The sequence below is a fragment of the Jaculus jaculus genome, chromosome 17, assembly GCF_020740685.1.
Source record: "Jaculus jaculus isolate mJacJac1 chromosome 17, mJacJac1.mat.Y.cur, whole genome shotgun sequence".
In the NCBI taxonomy this organism is placed as follows: domain Eukaryota; kingdom Metazoa; phylum Chordata; class Mammalia; order Rodentia; family Dipodidae; genus Jaculus; species Jaculus jaculus.
This window is the reverse complement of record NC_059118.1, coordinates 5,818,723-5,844,881: the sequence shown is the minus strand read 5'-3', so window position 1 is coordinate 5,844,881 and position 26,159 is coordinate 5,818,723. Positions and strand designations below refer to the sequence as shown.

At 51.6% G+C, this 26,159-nt stretch overlaps 1 protein-coding gene across 4 annotated transcripts in view; it reads left to right on the top strand.

The window, feature by feature from the left end:
• Acvr2b (activin A receptor type 2B) overlaps positions 1–26,159 on the top strand; it is a 44,182-nt gene that overhangs the window by 9,077 nt on the left and 8,946 nt on the right. Inside the window, exons 1-6 of one of the 4 annotated variants that reach the window (XM_045136683.1) lie at positions 12,175–12,224; positions 22,489–22,696; positions 23,027–23,136; positions 23,290–23,417; positions 23,508–23,651; positions 25,045–25,188. In XM_045136683.1, the coding sequence (XP_044992618.1) occupies positions 12,185–12,224; positions 22,489–22,696; positions 23,027–23,136; positions 23,290–23,417; positions 23,508–23,651; positions 25,045–25,188 (774 nt within the window). In that variant the 5' untranslated portion in view covers positions 12,175–12,184. Of the gene's footprint in view, positions 1–12,174; positions 12,225–22,488; positions 22,697–23,026; positions 23,137–23,265; positions 23,652–25,044; positions 25,189–26,159 lie in introns of those variants that run through there. The other 3 variants (XM_004662100.3, XM_045136682.1, XM_004662099.2) reach the window with 3 other exon arrangements.

The following is a 26,159-nucleotide window of genomic DNA, read 5'->3' as shown; positions in this document are numbered from 1 at the left end:
CTGCCTGCTTGTTGGGCCTGGCAGACCGGCAGCTACGGAGGGGGGCGGGGGCTGCCCCATCTTTCATATCCCTTCTCTGGCCTCCCAGAGCTGTGCTGGGCACAGCCCCGAGTCTGAGACCTTACCTGCGCTGCCTTGGCAGCTGGGTACGCGTGGGGCTTTAGGGTGGGGGGAATCCGCGTCCCAAACCTCGGTTTCTGCGTGCTCCTTGCCACCTTGCGAGGTGCCTGCCCGCGCTCGGGACTTGGAATGAGAGTTCTGTCTCTTTCTCACTGTTTCCTTCCCAGAACTCTTGTGTCTTCTTTCCCTTCCCTCCCATCCCTTCACCAGGCATTTATTTACTATGTAATTATTTGCAAGGAGAGAGGGAAAATGGGTGTGCCGGGCCTTCTTGCCACTGCATATGAATTCCAGATGCACGTCCTGCCTTGTGCATCTGGCTTTATGTGGGGGAATCAAACCCAGGCTGTCACACTTTGTAATTAAGCGCCTTTAACCACTGAGCTATCTCTCCAGTTCTTTTTGTTGTTGTTCCAGAACAGACCCTCTTGTTCTGGGGCTTTTTAAAAAAAAAAAAAAAATTATTTTTACTTATTTATTTGAGAGAAGGAGAGGGAAAGAATGGGCATGCCAGGGCCTCCAGCCACTGCAAACCAACTCCAGATGCATGCTCCACCTTCTGCATCTGGCTTATGTGGGTCTTGGGGAATTGAACCTGGGTCCTTTGGCTTTGCAGGCAAGCGCCTTAACCGCTATGGGCTTCCTTTTGATCTCAGCCTTCGAGGGACTCACAAGTCAGTCCCGGTCCGAGGGGCCTGCTCTGTGTAGTCCTGGTAGGACTGCTCCTGCTCGGGGGCGCTGGGGTTGTTGAATTGGGGGGATGCTGCCATCTTTCCAGTCGTTCGTTAAGGTGGACAGTGAGATCCCTGCCCGGGACAATGGCAGGAGCTGGACAGCAGCCGATCAAGCAGGCTGGCCTTGTTCTACGGCCAGTGCTGCCTCTGCCTGGCCCAGGTCTACACGGCTTCCTACCCGGGACAGCCCTCTGTGTCGCCCTGGTTATTCATGTAGTGCCGTGCACACGCGTGTGCCTTCTGCAGATGAGCACGTAACCGCAGGGCCGTCTCTCCTGCCCGGACGTGTGTGTGCTTTCTTCAGGCCTCCTGGGCGCTGGCAGCTCCAGCCCCGGGTGCTCACTCCGCGGCCATGTGATCACTGAAAGCTGGCGTTGGGAAGGAAACTTGTCCCACTGGGCAGATCTGTGGCCCTCCTCCCTGGGGAATGTTCTCTGGAGGGGCCTGGCCGGTTTCTGGGCTGGAGTTGAGGTGTTTTGTGAGGCAAACCCATACCCTTGTTTGCAAATGTGTTCCTTACCTCTGACAACTGAGGATGCTAAAATTAGTTCTGGGGCAGGAAAAGGAAGGCTGTTGGAAACCCAAGCCCTTGGCTGTAATGTGGAGGAGGCTGCGTCCTGGTGTTTTGTGAGCAGACCAGCTGTTGTCTGTCCATCTGAGGAGGGGGGGGTCCCTGTTTGCCTCCCCGACCCGAACCAATGAAAGCAGAAGGCTGACCTGGACGCTTGCTGGGGTGTAGGTGCCAGCATGTCTTGCCTCTGGCTGTTTGGTGGTGGTGTGTTTCCAGGTATGAGGACAATGTCTTTCCATGTCCAGTGTCATCAACAACCCTTTTCGCCCTCCGCCTCCAACCTGGCCCGTCTTGTCCATTGATTCAGAAAGCACGCACAGGTCCTCAGAGCTCTAGGTTGGCAGGCAGAGATTAGGAGATACTTATTTTGTCTATCTTTTTTTTTTTGTGGGGGGGAGATTTCCTTCATAGTCTTCAAATGTTGAAGGAAGGTTCCAGAGGAGCCCTGTGGCCCAGGCCTCATGGGCGATTCAGCTCCTCTGTGTACAGAGCACATAAGGATCAAGGTTCATTTGCTCTGGGGATGGAGGGTTCGGCTTAGAAGGTGAATTCCTTTCCCTTCCTGCCTGAGAGCACCCTCTGTGGCTCCTGCCCGAGGGTGGGCCCTGTGGGAAAGAGGCGAGCCTGGGAGTACAGGCCGGTCTCCTCGACTCTGAAAACCCTGTACCTCGACCCCCCCTCACGCGGTGGTCTCTGGGTTAACCACCTTGGGGTGGTTGTGGGAGTGGAGATCATAGGAGCCCTTTGTTCTTTTGCCATTTAAAATTCTTTTAAAATATATTTTATTTATTTGAGAAAGTGAATAAGAAAATGGGCAGGCGAGAATTTCTTTCCACTGCAAATGAACTCCAGACATACGCTCCACTTTGTGCATCTGGCTTTACAAGGGAATTGAACCCAGGCTGTCCAGCTTTGGAAGCAAGTGCCTTTAACCACTGAGCCATCTCTTTCCAGTCCCCATTTAAAGTTTTATTTTTCACCATATAATCACAATACATCTATATTCATGCAGTTGGAGAAAGTTAGTTGTTAACAGATAAAACCAAGGTCCAAGCCGGGCGTGGTGGTGCATGCCTTGAAACAGGGTCTCATGTGGCCCAGGTTGGCCTTGAATTCGTGATCCTCCTGCCTCTACCTCCCAATGCTCGGATTTATAAGTATGCATCAGTTTGGGACCCTGGTGTGTACCCTGTCTGTGTGTACGCATGTGCACGTGTGTGGAGCCCAGAGGTTGACACTGGGTGTCTTCCTCAATTGCTGCCCACTTTACTGAAGCAGGGTTTCTCACTGAGCCCACAGCTCACCAGTTCAGCCTGTATAGCTAGCCATCTTGACCTGGGGATTCTGTCTCGGCCTCCTCAACACTGAACTTACAGATCGGCTGCCACACGCACCCAGCAAGTTCTGGGGATCTTAGTCTTAACTCCAGTTCTCACGCTTGTGAACAAGGGCTTTCTCCATGGAACCACCAATGCCTTGAATCAGACTTTTTTTTTTTTTTTTTCGAGGTAGGGTCTCGTTCTAGCCCAGGCTGACCTGGAATTCACTATGTAGTCTCAGGGTGGCCTTGAACTCATGGCAATCCTCCTACCTCTGCCTCCCAACTGCTGGGATTAAAGGTGTGCGCCACCACGCCTGGCTGAATCAGGCATTTTTATTTATTTATTGACTTATCTATGTGTGTATGGGCTCATTAGAATTTCTTGTTGCCACCTGTCTGGCTTTATGTAGGTGGCTGGAAGTCCTTTTAGGAATTTAATTAAAGTGTAAAATGACACAGAAGAGTGTAATTGTGAACACTGAGTAACCCCATGGTAAAGCGTGTACTTAGCATGTGGAAGGGTATAGATTTGATCTCAGCATCCAAAATTTAAAAAAAAAAAAAAGTGGGTCTGGAGAGATGGCTTAGTGGTTCAGGTGCTTGCCTGAGAAGCCTAAGGACCCAAGTTCGATTCTCCTGGACCCATGGAAGCCAGCTGCACAGGGTGGCACATGTGTCTGGAGTTCATTTGCAGCTCTCTATCTGCCTCTTTTTCTCTCTCTCTCTCAAATAAATAAATTAAAATAAAAAACCTAAAAACAAAGTAAAGAAAGGAAATAAAAATTGTGGTTATCGTGAGTGAGTACTTGGCACATTTTCAGAAAATGAATGCACCCAGTGTAGTTAGCGTCAATGACGAGTCAGAAGTTGGGCTGTGGAGGTGGCCAGCTGTGAGGTTGGTGCCCCAGCACCCTCGAACACAGCTGCGTGTGGACAAGCCCGTCTGCAACGCTGGTCCCGTGCCGAGCAAAGACCAGAGAACTGAACGTCACTGGGGCTTGGAAACTGCACCCCACACTTCTAGAGACTCTGTCTCGAGGAAACGAGTGAGTGAGCAGTAGAGGAAGGACTCCATGTTCTCTGTCGCCCCAGCGCCTGCGAGCGTACCTGCAAAAGCGAGGGCGCACGCACAGTCGCTGTCCCCGTCCCCGTGTGCTAGGGATTGCGCTCAGGGCCCCACGCTGGCCACGCACATGTCCTCCCGCCGACCCTGGCCCCCAAGCCCTCCCGCTGCATTGGTGCACTCACCCGCAAAAGGTAACTACTTTCTTTTTTATTTCTTTTGCTTGTTTTTAAATATTGATGTATTTATTTATGAGAGGGTATGGGCACGCGGGGCCTCTTGGCACTGCAGATGAACTCCAGATGCACGCGCCGCTGTGTGCATCTGGCTGCATGTGGGTACTGGGGAGTCAGACCTTTGCGGGCTTTGTAAAAGCAAGTCCCTTGAACCACTGAGCCGTCTCTATAGTCTAGTAACCACTTTCTTGATTTCCACATAGGCTAGTTTTGCTCGTTTTTCACTTTATATGAATGCAGTCACACACCGGAGCCCTGTCCTCTCTGTCTTTTATTCACCATGTCTTTGACTTTCACTCAGTTACCAGATTTCATGTCATTCATTTATTTATTTATTTATTTATTTATTTATTTATTTATTTTGAGAGACACACAGAGAGAGGCAAAGAGTGAGGGAGAGAGAGAGAATGGGTGTGCCAGGGCCTCCAGCCACTACAAACGAACTCCAGATGCATGCCCACCTTGTGCATTTGGCTTACGTGGGCCCTGGGGAATCGAACCAGGGTCCTTTGGCTTTGCAGGCAAATGCCCTAACCACTAAGCCACTTCTCCAGCCCCATATCATGTCTTTTTAAAGAACTTATTTTATTTATTTGAGAGAGGGGGGAAGTGTGTGTGTGTGTGTGTGTGTGTGTGTGTGTCAGATAGAGACGGAGGGAGAAAGGGCACACTAGGGCCTTCAGCCACTGCAAACCAACTCCAGCCACATGCGTCACCTTCTGCATCTGGCTTATGTGGGACCTGGAGAATTGATCCTGGGTCCTTAGGCTTCCCAGGCAAGTACCTTAACTGCTATGCCATCCCTGCAGCCTTTTTTTTTTTTTGGTTTTTTTGAGGTAGGGTCTCTGTCTAACTCAGGATGACCTGGAATGACCTATGTAGTGTCAGGGTGACCTCCAACTCAAAGGCACTCTTCCTACCTCTGCCTCCTGAGTGCTGGGAATAAGGCGTGCACCACCACACCTGCCTATACCTTGTCTTTTTAAACTCATGCACATTTTGGCAAACTTTCTAATTCATACTTGCTATTTTTTTGGAGACAAGGAGTCACTCTGTATCCTACGCTAGTCTCAAACTCATGGCAATCCTTTAGCTTCAGGCCCCTAAATGCTGAGATTATAGGCATTAGCCATGACACTGAGTTTTACTTTGATCTTTTGGGTGGGATATATATATATACATGTACATATACATGTACATATATATACATATGTATACATACGTATATATATATACACACACACACACACATATATATATATATACACACACACACACACACATATATATATATATATATATACACACACACACACACACACATACATACATACACAGGGCAGATATACAGGGCAGAGGTCAATATTGGATATTTTCCTCAGTGAGCCCCATATATATCCCACAAATGGGAAAGCCCTCTACTTTATATTTTTGAGGTAGGGGCTTCTGTTAAATCTGGGGTTCACCAGTTTGGTGAGACAAGCTAGCCAGCAGGCCCCTAGGGGTTTCCTTGTCTCCAGCTCCCTGCCACTGGGACTATAGGTGTGTACTGGTACACCCGTTTTTTGTTTTTTTTACTTTATTTTATTTTATTGTTGGATTTTCCAGGTAGGGTCTCGCTCTGGTCCAGGCTGACCTGGAATTCACTATGTAGTCTTAGGGTGGCCTGAAACCCATGGTGATCCTCCTACCTCTGCCTCCTGAGTGCTGGGACTAAAGGCATGTGCCACCACGCCCAGCTTTAAAAAATATATTTTTACTTACTTATTTGAGAGAGAGAGAGAGAGAGAGAAAGGTGGGGAGGGTATGAGTGGGCCAGGGTCTCTAGCCACTACAAACAGACTCCAGATGCGTGTGTCACCTTGTGTATATGGCTTACGTGGGTCCTGGGGAATTGAATGTGGGTCCTTCGGCTTTGCTGGCAAGCGCCTTAACTGCTAAGGCATCTCTCTAGCCCACACCTGGCTTTTTACGTGGACAATGCTGACCCAAACCCTGGTCCTTATGCTTGTGCAGCGAATGCTTTCCTGATTGGCTCATCTCTCAGCTGTGCAAAGTTTACATATTGACACATTCTATCTTGTCTCCTATTCCTGGGCTTCTGATTATATATCATTTATGCAGATGGTTTCTCAAGGGTAGATGACAAGAGTAATTTCTGGATCATAAGCTTGCTATCCATTATCATAAGCTTGCGTGTTATACATTTTAATAGGTCCTAAATATAGCCACATTATGATTACTTAAAAAAAATAAGTTTGTTTATTTTTATTTATTTGAGAGTGACAGAGAAAGAGGGAGAGAGAGAATGGGCACACCATGGCCTCCAGCCACTGTAAATAAACTCCAGATGCATGTGTCCCCTTGTGCATCTGGCTTATATGGGTCCTAGGGAATGGAGCCTCGAACTGGGGTCCTTAGGCTTCACAGGCAAGTGCTTAAGTGCTAAGCCATCCCTCCAGCCCCCTATTATTACTTTTTCATGCAGGTGACGGCAGCAGGTGCAGGAGTTGGGTGAGACAGCAGTTGTGTGGGGACCCATCATCAGAGGGTCGAGTCTACGTCCATGGCTCAGTGGTTGAGAGCTCCAGAGATTGCCCCCTGTTCAGGGTGTCCTGCTTACTGTGGTGACAAAGGAACATGAGGTTGGATTTGAATTTGGGATGGGCATGTGTGCGTATGTCCGTGCTTGCTCACTACGTTTGCTCCGTGCTCGGGCACTGTGGTGCTAGCTGAGGGTGCCTGAAGAGCTGTGTAATGGGGTGTGTAGCAGCTGCTTTATCATTGCCAGGAGAAGGTACCCAGTCAGAAGCAGCTAAGGGAGAAGGCACCCAATCAGAAGCAGCTAATGGAAGGGGGGAGGGTTTCTTTTGGCTTACAGTTTCATTATGGCGGGGAAAGCACGGCAGAGCAGGCAGCCAAGACCTCACATCTGGTCACAGCAGCAGGAAGCAAGTAGAGTGAGCTGAGCTCTGAACACCCAGAGGGCTGGGCTAATGGACCTCAAGGCCCGCCCTCAGTGGCACACCTCCCAGAGGTCCCACAACCTTCTCAAATTGCCACCAGCTGGGGACCAAGTCTCCAAAACACATGAAGCTCTGGGAGACATTTTGCATTCAAGCCACCGCAGGGCACAGCCTGTGAAGCACATGGCAGGTGTGGCAAGACTCTTGATTACACGCGTGGTGAGAATGGCAGTAGGTGTGATTTCTCATGACAGCTGGCCTCAGGTGGATGTCTGTCTGTGTATGCCTTGTCCTGTGTCCGGCCCTCTGCCATGGTTGGCTGAAGAAGCAGGGAAGCTAGGCTGGATGTGTGTTCCCCAGAGCCCCCTCTTCCCAGTGTCTTGATTGAGCATGCTGTATTCTCTTGCCCTGTGATTACACCGGCCTTCCCAGCCAGAAGGAGTCCACTTGAGCCTGCTTGTGGATTTTAGAACAGGTGACACTGACTGGATTCCTTCCTGGAGATGTCTCCAGTACCAATAACGTCTCGCTCAGCTTTTCCACACTGTGCAGGTGAAACACACGGTTGGACCCTGGCCCTGGTCTGCTCAGTAGACTGTCACAGGAAAGGGTGGAAATCGACGTTAAGGTTCTGACTGTATGTATGTATGGATGGATGGATGAATGAATGAATGAATGAATGAAAGAAACCGGGTGTGGTGGCACACGCTTTTAATCACAGCACTCGGGAAGCAGAGGTAGGAGGATCATTGTGAGTTCAAGGCCACCCTGAGACTATATAGTGAATTCCAGGTTAGCCTGAGCTAGAGTTAAACCAGACCTCAGAAAACCAAAATAAATAAATAAATAAATAAATAAATAAATTGAGAGCAAAGATGGGGAGAGTGAGAGAATTGGCATGCCACTGCAAACAGAGTCAAGACTCACGCATCACGTTGGGCATCTGGCTTTATGTGGATACTGGAGAAATGAACCAAGGTTGTTAGGCATTTCAAGCATCTTTGACCACCGAGGCATCTCTCCAGCTTTCTTGAATTAAAAATGTATATATATATTTAACGAGAATCACCATGAGTTCAAGGCCACTCTGAGACTGCAAATTCCAGGTCAGCTTGGGCTAGAGTGAAACTCTACCTCAAAAAACCGAAAAAAAAAAAAGAAAAAAATTATGTATTTGTTTATGTGCAGGTGGGGGGAAGGATGGCATGCCAGAGCCTCTTGCTACTGCAAATGCATTCCAGATGCATGCACACCTTTGTGCATCTGGCTTTACCTAACTACTGGGGGAATTGAACTCTGACCTGCAAGCTTTGCAAGAAAGGGCCATTAACTGCTGAGCCATCTCCCCCACCCTCTTTCTTGGAGTTTTTTCATTAGTTAGGTTTTAGCCTCTAAATTCCTTGCCTTTTCTCTTATTTACCAAAACTTTGTATGTTTACTCTTTTGTAGGATTTTTATTTTATTTTGTTTGCTTACAAATAAATAAATGAGAGAAAGAGGAGCAATAGATGGATAATGCGCACAGCAGAGCCTCCAGCTGCTGTAAATGAACTCCAGATGCTTGCAACAATTGTGCATCTGGCTTCATGTGGGCACTGGGGATTTGAACCTGGGTCATTAGGCTGTGCAGGCAAGTACCTTAACCGCTGAGCCATCTCTCCAGCACTGAAAGAGTTTATTTTTATCTTATTTTATTGTTTTTGGCTTTTTTGAGGTAGGGTCTCACTCTGGCCCCAGGCTGACCTGGAATTCATGTCAAGTCTCAGGGTGACCTTGAACTCATGGCAGTTCTGCTACCTCTGCCTCTCAAGTTCTGGGATTACCATGCCCGGCAGATTTTTTCTGAACTTTATCTTTTACCCCTTCTGATTTTCTATTTTACTATCGTATCTGTACACACACACATATACACATATACGTACACACCGCGTAATTCCCGAGGACTTTTGTCTCTTAGTTCTTTAACACTGTCATCTGCCTATTCTTCATTCTCTCTCTGAGGATAATACAATGTTTAGAATGTTCTTCTCCTTAGTCTCTGTTTTCTCTGTATTTTTTTTTTTTTTTTTTTGGCTTTTCAAGGTAGGGTCTTACTCTAGTCCAAGCTGACCTGGAATTCACTGTGTGGTCTCAGGGTGGCCTCGAACTCACAGTGAGTCCCCTACCTCTGCCTCCCGAGTGCTGGGATTAAAGGCCTGTGCCACCATGCCTGGCTTTCCAAATACTTTTTTTTTTCTATGCATTGTTACCTCTGTTGGTTAGTAGCTCTTATATTCAAGGAGGGACCTGAATTTGGATTTTTTTTGGGGGGGGGGTTGAGGTAGGGTCTCACTCTAGCCCAGTCTGACCTGGAATTCACTATGTAATCTCAGGCTGGCTTCTTACTCACAGTGATCCTCCTACCTCTGCCTCCCGAGTGCTGGGATTAGAAAAAGTGTGTGCCATCACGCCCTGCTGGACCTGAATCCTGATTGAAAGCTCTGAGCCTCCAGGCGGAGCTGACCAGGCCCGGGGCTCTGATTCGGCAGTCTGGAGCTGCCTGGAGCTCCCCAGGAGTGCCTTGTGATTTCTGTCGGCGGGTATAGGTCAGGTTCCCAGTGTCCTGGAGGCCACAGGCGGAAGAGCCGGGAGTTCCTGTGTGTCACACGCACCCTGTGCCTCCTGTTTTAGTGTGACTCAGTGGCCTGAGGCTGCCTGCTCCTTTCTCCCGAGGGCCTCTTTTTACACCTGCAGGAAATGAACTTGCATCTGCTGATTTGGGGTGGGGCGGCCTCCAGCCAGGGGTGGTGACAGGGTTTGAGGGTCTGACTGCTCCTCACCAGTTGATCCTTTGGACTCATTTTTAAAAAAAATATTTTATTTTTATTTATTTATTTGAGAGAGGGGAAGAGGCAAAGAGAGAGAAAGAGAAAGAGAAGGAGAGAGAATAGATGCGCCAGGGCATCCAGCCAACTGCAAACGAACTCCAGATGCATGTGCCACTTTGTGCATCTGGCTTACATGGGTACTGGGGAATTGAACCGAGGTCCTTTGGCTTTGTAGGCAAGTGCTTTAACCACTAGGCAATCTCTCCAGCCCTGGACTCATTTTTTTCCTTTTTTCTTTTTATTTATTTATTTGAGAGCAACAGAGAGAGAGAGAGAGAAAGAGAGAGAGAGAGAGAGAGAGAGAGAGAATGAGCATGCCAGGGTTGCTAGCCACTGCAAACAAACTCCAGATGTGTGCACCCTGTTGTGCATGTGGCTAACGTGGGTCCTGGGGAATTAGGTCTCGAACCGGGGTTCTTAAGCTTCATAGGCTAACACTTAACCACTAAGCCATCTCTCCAACCCTAGATTCATTTTTTAAAAAAAAATATTTATTTATTTATTTGAGAGAGAGAAAGAGAATGAGAATGAGTGTGCCAGGGCCTCCAGCCACTGCGAACAAATCCAAATGCGTGTGCCACCTTGTGCATTTGTCTTACGTGGGTCCTGGGGAATCAGTCCTAGGTCCTTGGGCTTTGCAGACAAGCGCCTTAACCACTAAGCCGTCTCTCCAGCTGGGCTTGCTTTTGCCCCGTTCTTCTGTTTAAAATCATTTACTTGTGTGCGTGCAAGTATGGGGTGTGTGTGGGTGCTTCAGGACCTCTTGCTGCTGCAAGAGAACACCAGGTGTCTGTGCAAACCAGCTTACATGGGTGGCTTAGGGATTGAACCTGGCCGTAAGGCTTTGCAAGCAAGTGCCGTAACTGCTGAGCCATCTTCCCAGCCCCTGTACCCTGTTCTTGCTGTGACTTCTGGTGCCACAAATTCCTGAATCATGGAGGGTTCCCGGTAGGAGTCATGTTACTTGCTTGGCCTTGTCCATAGCCAGTTGTTCTCCGTGTGGTAGTTAACGTGCACACAGATCTGCTCTCCAGCTTCCAGCTCTCCTTCACATTCTCTTTGTCCTTACGACTTTATGCCGTACGAGCGTTTCCCTGCTGTACAGGTGGTGGAATTAGAGCCAGAGGTGAGGTTGCGCCTAACCCTTGACCTTTACCTGGCAGCACTCTCCAGTGTTCCTCGGGAGCAAAGGGCATTGAGAAAGGCAGGCTTTCCTGAGAGTGGCCCTGGGCCACACCTTGTTTTGTGGGGCTGCAGTGCCAAGGACTTATTTACGAAGTCCAGTCTAGAAATGACATGAAGAACCTGGCGTGGTTCCTCGTTTCTAGGCTGGGCTTCAGGCAGGTGAGCTGCTCCTGTCACCTTGGCATATGCTGTTGGACTCACGTTTCTGGCATTTATAGCAGACACTGCAGAATACAGAATTGCTAAGAAAAGTATAACAAATATCTTTTTTTAAATATAAAGTACACATATATTTTTAACATTTTTAAAACTTTTTATTTCATTAATTTGAGAGAGAGAGAGAGAGAAGCAGATAGAGAGGAAGAGGGAAAGGATGGGCATGCCAGGGCCTCTATCCATTGTAAATGAACTCCACACACAGAAACCACCTTGTGCATCTGGCTTTATGTGGGTACTGGGGAATCGAACCTGGATCTTCAGTTTTGTAGGCAAGCGCCTTAACCACTAAACCATCTCTCCAGCCCACAAATATCTTTTGGCAGTGCATCCAGGTAGCTACATGTGTAGGAACGTAAGGAGAAAGCATAAAGTTGGGAAGAAAAATTACAGCTGGAAGTTGCTTGTTGCTGGAGTCTTTGCCCAGCTCCATAATTATTTTATTTTATTTTTCTTTTGTTTTTTTGAGGTAGGGTTTCACTCTAGACTAGGCTGACCTAGATAGAATTCACTATGTCGTCTCAGGGTAGCCTCTAGCTCATGGCAATTCTCCTACCCCTGCCTCCTGAATGCTGGAATTAAAGGCGTGCACCACCACGCCCAGCTCAGCTCCGTAATTTAGAGGCGTGGGTTTGGTAGCTGGGCAAGGGTCAGGAGATAAGACGGGAGCAGAGGCTGAGCCCTTCACACCCTCAGACTTCTATGGCAAAATACATTTCATGAACACATGAACTGGAAGAAATGTTCTTTTGTTTTTGTTTTTGATTTTTGAGGTAAGGTCTCACTCCCCAGACTGACCTGAAATTCACTCTGTCTTCTCAGGGTGGCCTCAAACTCATGGCGATCCTCCTACTTCTGCCTCCCGAGTGCTGGGATTAAAGGTGTGTGCCACCATGCCTGGCGAAATGTTCTTTGGTGACAAGTTGGAAGAGGAGGAGGTTGGAGGTAGGTGCAGTTTTCCCCAAGAATTTATTTTATCCTATTTTTTTAGTATTTTATTTATTTGCAAGTAGAGAAAGAGAGAGGAGCTAGAATAGAGAGAATGGGTGCCCCAGGGCCTCTAGCCACCACAAACGAACTCCAAATGCATGTGCCACTTTCTGCATCTTGCTTATGTGAGTATTGGGGAATCTAATCAGGGTCAGTAGGCTTTTTATGCAAGCACCTTAACTGCTGAGCCATCTCTCCAGCCTTCCCTCGAGAATTAATAACCATAGTCATGAGCTTGAAGTTTTTTTTTGTTTGTTTGTTTTTGTTTTTGTTTTTGGCATTCTGAGGTAATTTCTCACTGTAGCTCAGGCTGCCCTGGAATTCACTATGTAGTTTCAGTGTGGCCTCAAACTCCTCCTACCTCTGCTTCCTGAGTTCTGGGATTAAAGGCGTGGGCTGCAATGCTTAGCATGAGCTTGATGTTTATATCATCCTGTTTTCTGGGAAATTCTAAGTCAAGAAGTTTGAGTTGCCGGGTGTGCTGGCGCATGCCTTTAATCCCAGCACTGAGAGGTAGGAGGATCACCATGAGTTCAAGGCCACCCTGAGACTAAGGAGTAAATTCCAGGTCAGCCTGGGCTAGAGTGAAACCCTACCTCGGGGAAAAAAAAAAAAAAAGTGAGAGTTGCTTGAGATTGAAATTTGACAAGAGCAAAAATTATAAATTATCTTTAGATGGTTGTGTTCCTACAGAAAAGGCCCCTTTGAGCATAAGCTCCATACTCCAAACCCTGAAATGTGGGGATGGGCTGGAGAGATGGCTCAGTGGTTAAAGGCACTTGCTTGGAAAGCTGGATGATCTGGGTTTGATTTCCCAATACCCGCATAAAGCCAATGCACAAAGTAGCACATGTGTCTAGAGTTTATTTGCAGTGGCAGGAGGTCTTGGTGTACCCATTCTTTCCTCCTGTCTTTGTCTCTGTCTGCCTGTAAATAAATAAAAATATTTTTAAAAAAGCACGAGGAAAGAATCTGCCATGATTGAAAAACATTAGAAGCAAGAAATATCAGGAAATTAAGAGACTAAGTTTCAAATTTGACCCAGAATAGGGAAGGTTTTACTTGTTGGCTTGCTGTTTATGCAGTGCCAATTATCAAACCCATTTTTTGGGAGACAGGAATTTTTTTTTGTTTTTTTAAGTTTTTGAAGCAGGGTCTCACTCTAGCCCAGGCTGACCTGGAACTCACTCTTTAGTTCCAGGCTGGCCTTGAACTGGCCATCCTTTTGCCTCAGCCTCCAGAGAGCTGGGATCAAAGGCATGCACGCCACCACACCCATTATAAGACTACCTTATAATAAGATAGAAACCAACTGTATAACTTCCAAGATAAAAATGGCTGAAGTAGCCAATAGCTGGGTGTGGTGGCACATACCTTTAATCCCAGCACTTGGGAGTCAGAGAGGATCACTGTGAGTTCAAGGCCACCCTGAGACTACATAGTGAATCCCAGGTTAGCCTGGGCTAGACACTACCTTGAAAAACCAAAAAAAAAAAAAAAAAAAGGCTGAACTAGGACATTTAAACAGGTGGTTCATGCAGCTCAAGGGTACATCACATGTTAAGCAGGCTTGAGGCACTGTCCCTGTGTTGGATTTCAGCATCATAAAGGAAAAAACAAACAAACAAACAAGTAATCCAAAAGAAGATAGCAACAGAGAAACAAAATTAAACACAGGCAGTAACCATACATGGTAATGGACTCAACGCTGATTCAAAGAGCATTAGATCAAATTATGGAAAATAAGATCAGGGCAGAAAGCTTTAAAATAAAGGTTGGAAGAGATAAATTGGCTGAGCGTGGCATTACACACCTTTAATCCTAGCACTCTGGGGGCAGCGGTAGGAGGATCTCAGTGAGACCCTATCTTGAATTTAAAAAAAACAAGATAAAGGGCATATGTCCCAAGAAATGTCATAGGCATGTTAGCATCAGATAGACTTTTTTTTTTTTTTTTTTTTTTTTGAGGCAGGGTCTTGCTGTAGCTCAGGCTGACTTGGAATTCACCATATAGTCTCAGGATAGTCTCAGGATGGTCCTCGAGCTCAGTGATCCTCCTACCTCTGCCCCCCGAGTACTGGGATCAAAGGCGTGTGCCACTGTGCCCGCCTTGTCTTTCTGTCTTAAATAAGTCAATAAATAAGGAATCTGTAAGCTGTATACAACTTGAAGGAACAGTAACCCCTTAGGAAAATGGGAGATTGCTGTCAGGAGAGGTTAGTAGTCATGGAAAGACACATCTGTTACAGGGGATCATGGGTCAGAGCCCCACACTACTTCATGCTTTCTGATAGCAGAAATTGGTGGATGAGGTTGTGGGGCTGTTGGGAACATAGACTGGTATGTCGATTTTGGACAGAGTTGGGCAGTACCTGGTAAGCCCAAGGTACTTAGGCCCTGTTACCGAGCATTTCCAGCCCGTGGGGCCCTGCCCCCATGCACGCCTGAGAAAACTTGTAAAAGTTTATGATGGCTTTGCATCCGTCAGCAGACACATATAACCTCAGAGTCCCTGCAGCCACAGAGTCATGAAGCCAGGGCAAGGTCACGTGCGTGATCAGCCTTCAAGAACCGCGCTGTCCAGAGACTGGGCAGTTCTAGAACATCTGTTCAAAGCAGCAGAGGGCCAGCCAATCCAGGGATGCTTCTAAGGGGCACGGATTATGGGAGAGGCTGTCCCCTTCTCCCTGGGTGGCTGTGGAGGCGGGGCAATAGAGTGAGCACTGACCACCCCGCTCAGCCTCACGTGGCCTGTGGAGGTTTCTAGGATGGAATGTCTTCCTGTTGTGGTATGAGACCCCGAGGTGGGGGGCATCTTTTCACCACCTATGGCGTCCACACGGATTGGCTGGATGTCTCCCTTGAGGGAGGGGCAGCCACCAGCAGGCTTTCAGCAACCAGAGTCCTGTTGGGTGCAGGGGTCCAGAGTTCCCGACAGGCATGGTCAGGCCGCCTCGGAACCATCTCCTCCCCCTCCCGCTTGTCCCTTGAGTGGCTCATGGGCCGAGCCCGGGTGAGGTTTTCCCTGTCCAAGACTGCTGGGCCCAGCGGCTTCCGCGGGAAAGCCAGCTCCCAGTGCCTGTCCTGGAGCACAGTCCGTTCAGGTCCCACTACTGCACTATCAGTACAGAGTGACATCTGAATGTGTGTGTGTGCGCGCGCGTGTGCACACGTGTAAATGCATACACGCCTGTGTCTGTCCGATTTGCGAGACTTTCTCTGCCCTGCCTGGATGGAGGGTTGAGGAGCCTGTAGGGGTTTCTTCACATCAGGATCCTTAGGCCCCTTGATCTTAGGAACTGCCTTTGGATACTCTTATCTGGTATGCCTGGTCCATTTTTCTTTTCTTTCTTTCTTTATTATTATTATGAATTTTGGTTTTTCGAGGTAGGGTCTCCCTCTAGCCCAGGCTGACCTGGAATTCACTATGTAGTCGCAGGGTGGTCTTGAACTCACCGTGATCCTCCTACCTCTGCCTCCCGAGTTGGGATTAAAGGTATGCACCACCATGCCCAGCTTTTCTTTTCTTTTTATTTATTTACATGAGAGAGAGAGAGAATGGGTGCACCAGGGCCTCCAGCCACTGTAAAAGGACTCCAGACGCATGTGCCCCCTTGTGCATCTAGCTTAGGTGGGTCCTAGAGAATCGAACCAGGGTCCTTTGGCTTCACAGGCAAACGCTAAGCCATTTCTCCAGCTACTGGTTCCTTTTTTCTTCTCTCCTCTCCCCTTCTCTCCCTCCCTCCATTTCTTTTGAAGCAGGATCTCAAGCCTGGAACTCACTATGAGTTCCACTCACTGGAACTCATTCTGTAGCCTTAGGCTGGCCTGGAACTCACAGCGACCCCCACCTCAGCCTCCTGAGTGCTGGGATTGAAGGTGCACCCCACCCCGCTGGGTTACCTGATGCCTTTGGAAGGCAGCTGATGAGCCGGCTGAGGCTCAGGGAGTAAGCCCTGCGTCCTGGGTCTCCCCTCAGCACTGCGAGGCAGCAGGTGTGAGCCAGGCACCTGAGCACTTCCCTGACTTCCTCTCCTGCCAGGAGGGGGTGGGGAGGCTCCTGGGCCCGAGTGGGCGGGAGGCCTTCATCTATTAAAAGGCGGCAGAGGTGGCCTTGTATTGGAGTTTTGCCAAAGGCTATAAATAGCTAAGCGTGTGAAGAAACAGGGCCAGGGATGGGAGAGGAAGCCGGGAGGCCCCCGGGTCTCCAGCTGGCAGCAGTGCCCGGGTGTGGTATGGGAGGGGTGTGGAATGTCACATGGGCTCTGAATGCAAGGCACTTGCTGGCATGGTCTAACTTGATGAACTGGGGCCATCGGGGCCTGGGTGGAGAGGATTACCAACAATCTAGGAGTAGAAGGGCAGTCACCCCTTCACGGAGTGATTAGGTGGCTTCCCCAGGGGAACGCAGCTTGAAGCATTGAAGCAGGGCTTGGAGTCTTGCCAGTAAGGCTGGTGTTGCCGGGCTGCCTGTGGGCAGATCTGATCACTTGAGCTCAGGTGACATCCTGAACCATCGGATCCTATCTGGAGCCTTCAGGTGTGCACATTCCAGCCCTCTCTACTCAGGCCCAGCTCATGGGAGCGTCCAGTGTGGCTCCTGCTGGACACTGGACTGGACAGAGGTGCTGGGACAAACTGGGACCCCTCTCTTGCTCGCCTCTCAATTGTTAGGACCACTGACCCTGCGCAGGGAGCTTGCTTATTGTAAGAGTGTGTGAGAAAGCGCTCCTGAGCTGGGAGCAGGGCTCTGGAGTGTGCGTGAGCTGATTCCATCCTCAGTACTGTAAGATAGGTGTGTGTCTGTGTGTGTGCACAGCAGGTCCATCCTCAGCACTGTAAGGTGTGTGTGTGTGTGTGCACTGCAGGTTCATCCTCTGCACTGTAAGGTGTGTGTGTGAGTGCACTGCAGGTCCATCCTCAGCACTGTAAGGTGTGTGTGTTTGTGTGCACTGTAGGTCCATCCTCAGCACTGTAAGGTGTGTGTGTGTGTGTGCACTGCAGGTTCATCCTCTGCACTGTAAGGTGTGTGTGTGTTTGTGTGCACTGCAGGTCCATCCTCAGCACTGTAAGGTGTGTGTGTGTGCACTGCAGGTCCATCCTCAGCACTGTAAGGGGCGTGTGTGTGTGTGTGCACTGCAGGTCCATCCTCAGCACTGTAAGGTGTGTGTGTGTGCACTGCAGGTCCATCCTCAGCACTGTAAGGTGTGTGTGTGTGTGTGTGTGTGTGCACTGCAGGTCCATCCTCAGCACTGTAAGGTGTGTGTGTGTGTGTGCACTGCAGGTCCATCCTCAGCACTGTAAGGTGTGTGTGTGTGAGTGCACTGCAGGTCCATCCTCTGCACTGTAAGGGGCGTGTGTGTGAGTGCACTGCAGGTCCATCCTCAGCACTGTAAGGGGCATGTGTGTGAGTGCACTGCAGGTCCATCCTCAGCACTGTAAGGTGTGTGTGTTTGTGTGCACTGCAGGTCCATCCTCAGCACTGTAAGGGGCGTGTGTGTGTGTGTGCACTGCAGGTCCATCCTCAGCACTGTAAGGTGTGTGTGTGTGTGTGCACTGCAGGTTCATCCTCTGCACTGTAAGGTGTGTGTGTGAGTGCACTGCAGGTCCATCCTCAGCACTGTAAGGTGTGTGTGTTTGTGTGCACTGCAGGTCCATCCTCAGCACTGTAAGGTGTGTGTGTGTGTGTGCACTGCAGGTTCATCCTCTGCACTGTAAGGTGTGTGTGTGTGTGCACTGCAGGTCCATCCTCAGCACTGTAAGGTGTGTGTGTTTGTGTGCACTGCAGGTCCATCCTCAGCACTGTAAGGTGTGTGTGTGTGCACTGCAGGTCCATCCTCAGCACTGTAAGGGGCGTGTGTGTGTGTGTGCACTGCAGGTCCATCCTCAGCACTGTAAGGTGTGTGTGTTTGTGTGCACTGCAGGTCCATCCTCAGCACTGTAAGGGGCGTGTGTGTGTGTGTGCACTGCAGGTCCATCCTCAGCACTGTAAGGTGTGTGTGTGTGTGAGTGCACTGCAGGTCCATCCTCTGCACTGTAAGGGGCGTGTGTGTGCACTGCAGGTCCATCCTCTGCACTGTAAGGTGTGTGCGTGTGCACTGCAGGTCCATCCTCCGCACTGTAAGGTGTGTGTGTGTGAGTGCACTGCAGGTCCATCCTCAGCACTGTAAGGTGTGTGTGTGTGTGTGTGTGTGTGTGCACTGCAGGTCCATCCTCAGCACTGTAAGGTGTGTGTGTGTGAGTGCACTGCAGGTCCATCCTCTGCACTGTAAGGGGCATGTGTGTGAGTGCACTGCAGGTCCATCCTCAGCACTGTAAGGGGCATGTGTGTGAGTGCACTGCAGGTCCATCCTCAGCACTGTAAGGTGTGTGTGTTTGTGTGCACTGCAGGTCCATCCTCAGCACTGTAAGGGGCGTGTGTGTGTGTGTGCACTGCAGGTCCATCCTCAGCACTGTAAGGGGCGTGTGTGTGCACTGCAGGTCCATCCTCTGCACTGTAAGGTGTGTGCGTGTGCACTGCAGGTCCATCCTCCGCACTGTAAGGTGTGTGTGTGTGAGTGCACTGCAGGTCCATCCTCTGCACTGTAAGGGGCGTGTGTGTGCACTGCAGGTCCATCCTCTGCACTGTAAGGGGCGTGTGTGTGAGTGCACTGCAGGTCCATCCTCAGCACTGTAAGGGGTGGCGTGTGTGTGCACTGCAGGTCCATCCTCTGCACTGTAAGGTGTGTGTGTGCGTGTGCACTGCAGGTCCATCCTCCGCACTGTAAGGTGTGTGTGTGTGCACTGCAGGTCCATCCTCTGCACTGTAAGGTGTGTGTGTGTGTGTGCACTGCAGGTCCATCCTCAGCACTGTAAGGGGCGTGTGTGTGTGTGCACTGCAGGTTCATCCTCAGCACTGTAAGGGGTGGCGTGTGCACTGCAGGTCCATCCTCAGCACTGTAAGGGGTGCCCTGTGCACTGCAGGTCCGTCCTCCGCACTGTCAGGGGTGGCGTGCGCACTGCAGGTTTGTCCTCCGCACTGTCAGGGGTGGCGTGCGCACTGCAGGTCCGTCCTCCGCACTGTCAGGGGTGGCGTGTGCACTGCAGGTCCGTCCTCAGCACTGTAAGGGGTGGCGTGTGCACTGCAGGTCCGTCCTCAGCACTGTAAGGGGCGTGTGTGTGTGTGTGTGTGTGTGTGTGCGTGCACTGCAGGCCCATCCTCAGCACTGTAAGGGGCATGTGTGTGTGCACTGCAGGTCCGTCCTCCGCACTGTCAGGGGTGGTGTGCGCACTGCAGGTTTGTCCTCTGCACTGTCAGGGGTGGCGTGCGCACTGCAGGTCCGTCCTCCGCACTGTCAGGGGTGGCGTGTGCACTGCAGGCCCATCCTCAGCACTGTAAGGGGCGTGTGTGTGCGCACTGCAGGCCGGGCTCAGCCCTGTACAGTGGATGCATGCCCTGCAGCCTGCAGCCGTCCTCTTCTTGTCCTTCCACCACCTGCACTCGGCTGCACTCTCGCCCCTCTGCCCGTGGTGCCCATCCTGCCCGTGCAAACCGTCCTCCTGCCCTCAGGTCCACACGCTGCTCAGCAAGAGCCCCATGGGAGTAGCTGAGAATTCAGAACACAGTAGCTGAACACATTTGTAATGTTTTATTTCTTTTTCTAATTTTTATTTATTAAGAGAGAGAGAGAACGGGCACACCAGGGCCTCCAGCCACTGCAGCCAAACTCCAGATGCATATGCCACCATGTGCATCAGGCTTATGTGGGTTTTTGGGAATCAAACCTGGATCCCTAGGCTTCCCAGACAAGCTCCTTAACCCCTAAACCATCTCTGCAGCCCCGTGTTTTATTTCTCAGGTGTTCATGTTAAATATTGCTGCCTCCTAGGGATTGTCTTTGGTTGTTTCTCATATACTTTTTAGATGCCTGACATGCTCCTTTGGAGTGACAGTAACAGGTGACTAGCCAAGGGTGGCATGTCAGGTGACCGGCAGCCCTAGGCCCATGGAACTGGAGGGTTCGCGTGGTTTGTGGGGAGAGCCCAGAGCTGAGGTGCTCATGTGGTGTGGCTGCAGGGAGGAGAGGCGAGGATACCCATGTCTCCACGGCTGCTGTTCACGCACTGGGCTGTGGAGGGGGATCTGTGTGCCTGCCGGGCTGGGCGCTTGCTTGTTCATGGCATTCAAAACCGCTGCCGGTGGCCAGGGGCCTGTGGTCATCACAGATACCAGTCTGGGTCTTGGTCAGTCCTGCACTCTGTTCCCTGAGGATCACCCCTAAACCTTGAAGCCCTATGCTTGAGGAAGTGCCTGACTGGAGGAAGGCCCTGTGTGAGCTCTTTCATGGGCCCCAAGGCCCTTCCTGCGGCCCACACTGAGTGCCAGCTGCCTGGTTAGTTGTTAGGCTGAGCCTTGCCTTCTCTGAGGGTCAGGGTCACCCAGCTTTGGATGACCAGAGCTGAGGCTGGGTACTGCTCTTCAGAACGGGGGTGACATTTTGAACCTGTGGGTCCTACCTGGCGACTTGCTGCTTATCCCTGGCCAGGTCGCCCTGGAAGGGAGACAGAGGGGCTGGAGGGATGGCTTAGTGGTTAAGGCCCTTGCCTGCAAAGCCAAAGGACCTAGGTTTGACTCCCAAGGACCCACGTAAGCCAGAAGCACAAGGGCGCCCATGCATCTGGAGTTTGTTTTCAGTGGCTGGAGACCCTGGTGCACCCATTCTCTCTCTCTCTCTCTATTTCTCTCTACCTATTTCTGTATCTCTCTCTCTCTCTCAAATAAGTAAAAAAATATATATATATATTTTAAAAAGGGTGAAACTGAGCAGAGAATGGTTGCTGGCTGCCGTGGTGACGTTTCCCCTGCATAGCCGTCACTAGTCTCTTGTCTGTGGTTGGCTCTGGGAAATTAGAACTCAGGCTCTGCCAACCCCAGGGTAGGTATGGTGCCAAGTCAGCACACCAGCTCATGGCTGGCACAGGCAGTGGAGAGAGGCTGAGTGAGCGCCTGTTGGCTCTCAGGTGTCTGCACAATGTCCTGGCAGTGAGGTGGTAAATGCCGCTGCCCTTGCACGTGGCTCTTCCGTGCAGGGAACATGGCAGAGTGCTCCAGGACAGGGCTGCCTTTGGCATCTGCATAACACTTCCCATCCCAGGGTCACAGGTCCATGGGGGCAGCAGGGACAGCCCTGGGCTGCTCGTTTTGTAGGGACCGTGAGGAAGATGGGTTTGGTGAATGAGACTGTATTTAAAGGAAAGCGTTTGAGGAGCTTGGCGAGATGGCTCAGTGGGTAAAGCACTGGCCGCACAAGTCTGAGTTCAATCCCCAGAACCCAGAAGGTGTGGGCTGGAGCCAGGCTGGGAGGTTGATCTGTGGTTTCAGGTCAGCCTTCCTGGCGGTTGTGGGAGCTTCCCCTCTGTGGCAGGCTTTCCTTCTGTAGCACCAGGAGAGAAAGAACATTGGAGGCTGTCGCCTTCCATGCGGGGTGGGCAGGGTGCTATGGCGGGCATGCAGGATTGGGGGTACTGTGGTGTGGCTGTGGGGAGCAGAGGGCAGGCGAGGACAGGAGCTGCCCCTCTCACCGTCTCTCTGGGTGGTGATCCCGGATTCCACACCTGAACTCCTTGAGACAGACAGACAGTCCCCCCCCTCCCATTCCCACTGGACAGGTCTGGCTGGCCTTGGAAATCTCTTTTCACCCTCGTTGAGAGGTGATTCTGGGGTGCACAGCTCTTCTTTGGGGTTCCTTCAGCAATTGTTGCTACTGCATCAGGCCCTGTGGGTGCTGCTTTTTTTTTTTTTTTAATGAGAGAGGATAGAGAGAGAGAATGGGCGCACCGGGGCCTCCAGCTACTGCAGTTTAACTCCTGACGCGTGCGCCCCCTCGTGTGCACGTGTGACCTTGCGGGCTTGTGTCACCTCGTGCGTCTGGCTTATGTGGGACCTGGAGAGTCGAACACAGGTCCTTAGGCTTTGCAGGCAAGCACCTTAACCGCTGAGCCACCTCTCCAGCCCGATTCTTTGTTTTTGCGTCTGCTGGTCATCCGTCCTTCTGGGACATCAGAATTCCTTCCTCTCCCGTCTTCCTTGTGCCCAGGGCCAGCTGTCGTGGGGGAAATGAGTTGGGGGTAGCTGGAGGCCAGCGCACAGTAAGCACAGTACTTGGTGGCAGGGGCTCCGGGGAGGGGGAGTGCCCCTCCAGCGTGGCCGCGCTCAGTGTCTCTTCTCTCCTGGACGCAGGTTCCGGACGTGGGGAGGCCGAGACGCGAGAGTGCATCTACTACAACGCCAACTGGGAGCTGGAGCGCACCAACCAGAGCGGCCTGGAGCGCTGCGAGGGCGAGCAGGACAAGCGGCTGCACTGCTACGCCTCCTGGCGCAACAGCTCGGGCACCATCGAGCTGGTCAAGAAGGGCTGCTGGCTGGACGACTTCAACTGCTACGACAGGTACCGCCCGCGGGCGGCCCTCCGCGCTGCTGGCCGCGGGCAGGTGTCGCGGGCTTGTCTGAGCCGGAAAGGGGGCTCCCCGAGGTGTGCTGCGCAGGACCCCGAGCCCCTGGGTCGCTGTGCCCGCCCTGCCCTTAGAGGAGGAGGCATTTCAGCCTGTGTCCGCGCCCGGCGGTCCTCCGCGCGCCCCGCTCCCCAAGCTTTGGGTCACCCTTCGCGGGGGGGCGTGCGCTCACCCTGCCCTGCGCATGCTCCCCGGGGAAGCTCGGTCCGTGGGGGAGGGTCTTCCGTCCGCTGCCTGGGCTCGGAAGGGGCTCTCTGCACCCTCAGGCAAGAGTGTGTGGCCACCGAGGAGAATCCCCAGGTGTACTTCTGCTGCTGCGAAGGCAACTTCTGCAACGAGCGCTTCACCCACTTGCCGGAGGCGGGGGGACCAGAAGGTGAGGGGTCAGGGGAACAGGGGTCCCGAGGCTTGCTCCCCCCCACCCCCCGCGGGGAGAGTGGCTGTAGGGCTCGCGGGGCGCGGGAGCGGGCGAGCCGTGTGACGCAGGGCTCCATGTGTCCCCCAGTCACGTACGAGCCACCCCCGACAGCCCCCACCCTGCTCACGGTGCTGGCCTACTCGCTGCTGCCCATCGGGGGGCTCTCCCTCATCGTCCTGCTGGCCTTCTGGATGTATCGGCATCGCAAGCCCCCCTACGGCCACGTGGACATCCACGAGGTGAGACGGGCAGCTCGGGGCAGGGCTGGGGCGGGAGGCAGGGGGAAGGAGGGGAGGGCCGGCAGGTCGCCTCAAGCCCTTGTTCCGCAGGACCCGGGGCCTCCACCCCCATCCCCTCTTGTGGGCCTGAAGCCACTGCAGCTGTTGGAGATCAAGGCTCGGGGGCGCTTTGGCTGTGTCTGGAAGGCCCAGCTCATGAATGACTTTGTGGCTGTAAAGATCTTCCCACTCCAGGTGAGCATTTGGAGGTCTGCGGGTCGCCTTCTGTCTGGAGCCCAAGCTGCAGCTTCTCCCAGCACAGGGCAGTCCAGACCCTGCCACCTGTGCCCAGTGGGATGGTGGGGGTGTGTCCCCACCAGGAGTTGTCTCTCATGCAGCAGTGAGAGTCCATCAAAGGATTAGGGTCAAGCTGGGCCAAACCTTGGTCCATGGTGGTTTCTGTTTTACAGTTTAGTTAGTAGTGTTGTGGATTTTGTTTGTTTTTGCGCATATGTGTGCTCACGTGTGTGTACGTGTGATGGGCACACAGGCATGTGGGGGCATGACGCTGATACTGGCTGTGTTCTGTAATTGTTCTCCACTCACTCACTGAGAACAGGGTCTGGCACTTGAACCCACACCTCGCTGGTTTGTCTAGTCTCGCCGGCCAGCTCACCCTTGTTCCCTGTCTGTCTCTCTAGGGCACTAGGATTATAGGGCAGTTGCCACGCCCACCTGGCATTGACATGGGTGCTCTCAGGGCAAGCACTGTAACTACTGAACCATCTCTCTGGCCCCTGGGTTTTGTTTCTGACGTGGTGATCTGTTAAGAGACCTAGGGCCCCACACCACCCTTAGCCCTCGCCCAGGGTCCTTAGCTTTGCAGCTCACGTGCCACTGGTACGTGGCGTAGCAGGTACCTTCTTGTCGCCGGGACAAAACCAACCAGAAGCAGCTTATGGCAGGAAAGGTTTTATTTTGTCTTGCTTTTTTTTTTTTTGTTTTTTGAGGTAGGGTTTCACTCTAGCCCAGGCTGACCTTGAACTCACTATGTAGTCTCAGGGTGGCCTCGAACTCGTGACCATCCTGCTAACTCTGCCTCTTGAGTGCTGGGATTAAAGGCGTGCGCCACTGCGCCCACCTTGTCTTACATTTTTGAGGGGAAGGCTCCTCACGGTGGGGAAGCACGGCACAGCTAGGTTGTCACATCTTGTCATGTCAGCTGGAAGGAAGAAAGCAGTAAGTGTCAGCTCACTAACACCCAGCGAGCGGACTGATGAACCTCAAGGCCTGCCCCTGATGACACAGCCCCCCCCCAGCAAGGCTCCACCTCCCAAGGGCTCCACCGCTTAGAGGTCAAGCCTGAGGCTCAATCCAAACACATGAGGCCACGGGGACATTTCACCTTCAAACCACTGCACTGGGCACCTCACTCCCATCTCTGGTCCCATCTGTAACCTGTGGTGCTGGCCTTGGTGGCCTCAGTGATTGCCGCTGGCCCGGTCCGCAGGGCCTGGCCCCGTCCATCTTCTCCTGGGCCCTTCACAGATGCTGAGGCTGGGAGACCAGGGCGGGGCGGGGCTGGGGGCGGAGGGTGGCCCCGCCTCGGCCGTGTGGCTGCAGCGGGGCTGAGCTGCCTGCCCCGCAGGACAAGCAGTCGTGGCAGAGCGAGCGGGAGATCTTCAGCACGCCCGGCATGAAGCACGAGAACCTCTTGCAGTTCATTGCCGCCGAGAAGCGAGGCTCCAACCTGGAGGTGGAGCTGTGGCTCATCACAGCCTTTCACGACAAGGTGAGCCCGCCCTCAAGTCCACTCCAGGATAGATGAAGTGACTCCCCCCAACTCCCCATAATGGACGCACCTAGGCGTCCCTACCAAAGAACCTCTCACCCAGGGATCACTAGTTTTTTTTTTTTTTTTTTTTTAATATTTTATTTGGGAATCACCATGGGATATTTTTTTATAATCATGGAAAACGCTAATAAAAATTTAAAAAAAAAGAAAAAAATGATTTATTTATTTGACAGAGAAAGACAGGGAGAGAGAGAGAGAGACACAGAATGAGCGTGCCAGGGCCTTCAGCTACTGCAAACGAACTTGACGCATGAGCCCCCGTGTGCATCTGGCTAATGTGGGTCTTGGGGAATCGAACCAGGGTCCTTTGGCTTTGCAGGCAAATACCTTAACTGCTAAGCCATCCTTCCAGTCCCCCCCCACACTTTTTTTTTTGGTTATTCGAGGTAGGGTCTCACTCTAGACCAGGCTGACCTGGAATTCACTATATAGGCTCAGGGTGGCCTCGAACTCATGGCAGTCCTTCTAACTCTGCCTCTTGAGTGCTGGGATCAAGTTGTACGCCACCATGCCCAGCCTGGGATCACTTCTTATGGTGGGATAATGACATCTTTGTACTTTTAAAAATACATATTATTGGGCTGGAGAGATGGCTTAGCAGTTAAGCGCTTGCCTGTGAAGCCTAAGGACCCCGGTTCGAGGCTCGGTTCCCCAGGTCCCACGTTAGCCAGATGCACAAGGGGGCGCACGCGTCTGGAGTTCGTTTGCAGAGGCTGGAGGCCCTGGCGTGCCCATTCTCTCTCTCTCCCTCTATCTGTCTTTCTGTCTGTCTGTTGCTCTCAAATAAATAAATAAAAAATGAACAAAAAATATTAAAAAATATATATACATGTATATTATTTATTTGCAAATGGGCACACCAGGGCCTCCAGCCACTGCAAACGAACTCCAGACGTATGTGCCACCTT